Source organism: Choloepus didactylus, chromosome 6, assembly GCF_015220235.1.
Source record: "Choloepus didactylus isolate mChoDid1 chromosome 6, mChoDid1.pri, whole genome shotgun sequence".
Taxonomy (NCBI): Eukaryota; Metazoa; Chordata; class Mammalia; order Pilosa; family Megalonychidae; genus Choloepus; species Choloepus didactylus.
In genome coordinates, this window is record NC_051312.1 from 22,419,873 (window position 1) to 22,421,643 (window position 1,771).

The 1,771-nt window shown below is 33.9% G+C and overlaps 1 protein-coding gene across 1 annotated transcript; it reads right to left on the bottom strand.

The window, feature by feature from the left end:
* Positions 1-539: 539 nt before the first annotated feature.
* On the bottom strand, positions 540-1,487 carry LOC119536686 (olfactory receptor 8H1-like). The gene has a single exon (XM_037839503.1). It carries the CDS (start codon positions 1,485-1,487, stop codon positions 540-542), a length of 948 nt encoding a protein of 315 aa, XP_037695431.1.
* Between the last annotated feature and the right edge of the window lie 284 nt (positions 1,488-1,771).

Here is a 1,771-nt window from a genome sequence, read left to right on the forward strand (position 1 = left end):
TTTTGATATAATCTGTAAATTTGCTGTATGGATTTAGAATTATTTATTTTCAACAGCTAAGGAAACTAGATTAAACTTTCAGTGACTTAATAAGGGATAAATAGCTAAAAAGATGATATTTCTGGGATTTAACCCTAGATTTTCTAGTCCAAACCAGAACTTTCAAAACTATGCTATAAATATACATATTCTCTATAGAATAAATGGAAGGACTTCTGACAAAGCTCTTTATGGTAAAATTCTCTGATATTGGACTATGCATGGGGATTTCTATCATGTAATTTTAAAGATATCTCTCATTTTAAGTTTTTACTCATTATGTTTGCTTTAAAAACACATATACTTAAATACAGGATTAAAGTATTTTATGGCTTCTATATACTATGTAGAGCTTTTAAAACACATTCTTGGAAATGTTCCAGATTATCTGTGATCAAATAGAGAATGGCTCAACAGAAATTCAAACTAATCAAAGGATGGTACCATATTTAGAGAATAAATATCCAAATAGGAAAGAAAGAAAAATGTCATCATTGCTGTCATTTCAATTGCCTGGAGCTGTCTCTCTTCTGCATTAATCTAATGAGAGCATTTTTCACTTCTTTGTTCCTAAGACTATAAATGAATGGATTCAGCATGGGCACCACCATAGTATAAAACACAGAGGCCTCTTGATCCTTTCCCAAGGAGTAGGACAGCTTTGGTTTTAAATAAGTAAAAACTGTAGTGATGTAAAAGACAGTGATTCCCAGGAGGTGGGAGGCACAAGTAGAGAAGGCTTTGTGCTTTCCTGAAGTAGAATTAATTTTCAGGATAGTAGACAGAATGGATCTGTAGGATATAGAGATTGTGATAAGAGACATCACTACGTTTAAAGCAGCGAGAACGAATATCATGATTTCAGTGTCATGAGTGTTAGTGCAGGACAGGACTAACATTGGCATTAAGTCACAGAAAAAGTGATAGATAACATTGGATTTGCAGAAACGCAAGCTTTTCATGTAAAGAACAATAACTAATGATTCAAAAAAAACCATAATGTAGGACCCAGTGATGAGGGCGTGGCAGAGTCTCGTGGACATAACAACCTGGTAGTTTAGAGGGTTACAGATAGCTACATAGCGGTCATAGGCCATTGAAGAGAGAAGGAAAAATTCAGTGACAAGCAAGAAGAAAAAAAAAGATATCTGGGTGAAGCAGCCTGTGAATGAAATATACTTGTTGGAAGTCAGTAAATTCTCTAAGGTTTTAGGGATGATGACTGTTGAGTAACTGAGGTCAATGAATGACAGGTGACTGAGGAAAAAGTACATGGGTGTGTGAAGCAGGAGATCCAGGTGAATTATCAGTATCATCCCTGCATTTCCCAGCACAGTTATTAGATATATCAGGAGAAATAGCATAACGAGGACCCACTGGATGTCTTCATAATCTGTCAATCCCATAAGGATGAAGTCCAGCACATTTGTGTTATTCCTACTCCCCATACTACCATTCAGCTGCTGGAATCTGTTGAGACATCAAAGATGATACTTAGCATATATGACCTCAAAACCATTTTTGTTTATAACAACAATCTGGCACTTAAAAAAAATAAGAGTGTAGTTATTCTAGAAATTCATGCTAAAGAGTTGTTTGCAAAATATGACTAAATAATCTTAGTTTGACTGTGAAATATAAATTAGGTCAAATATAAATTATATAATTTGGATATTATATAATAGAACATCATATATAGGTGTGTGTGTGTATATATATACATATATATGTA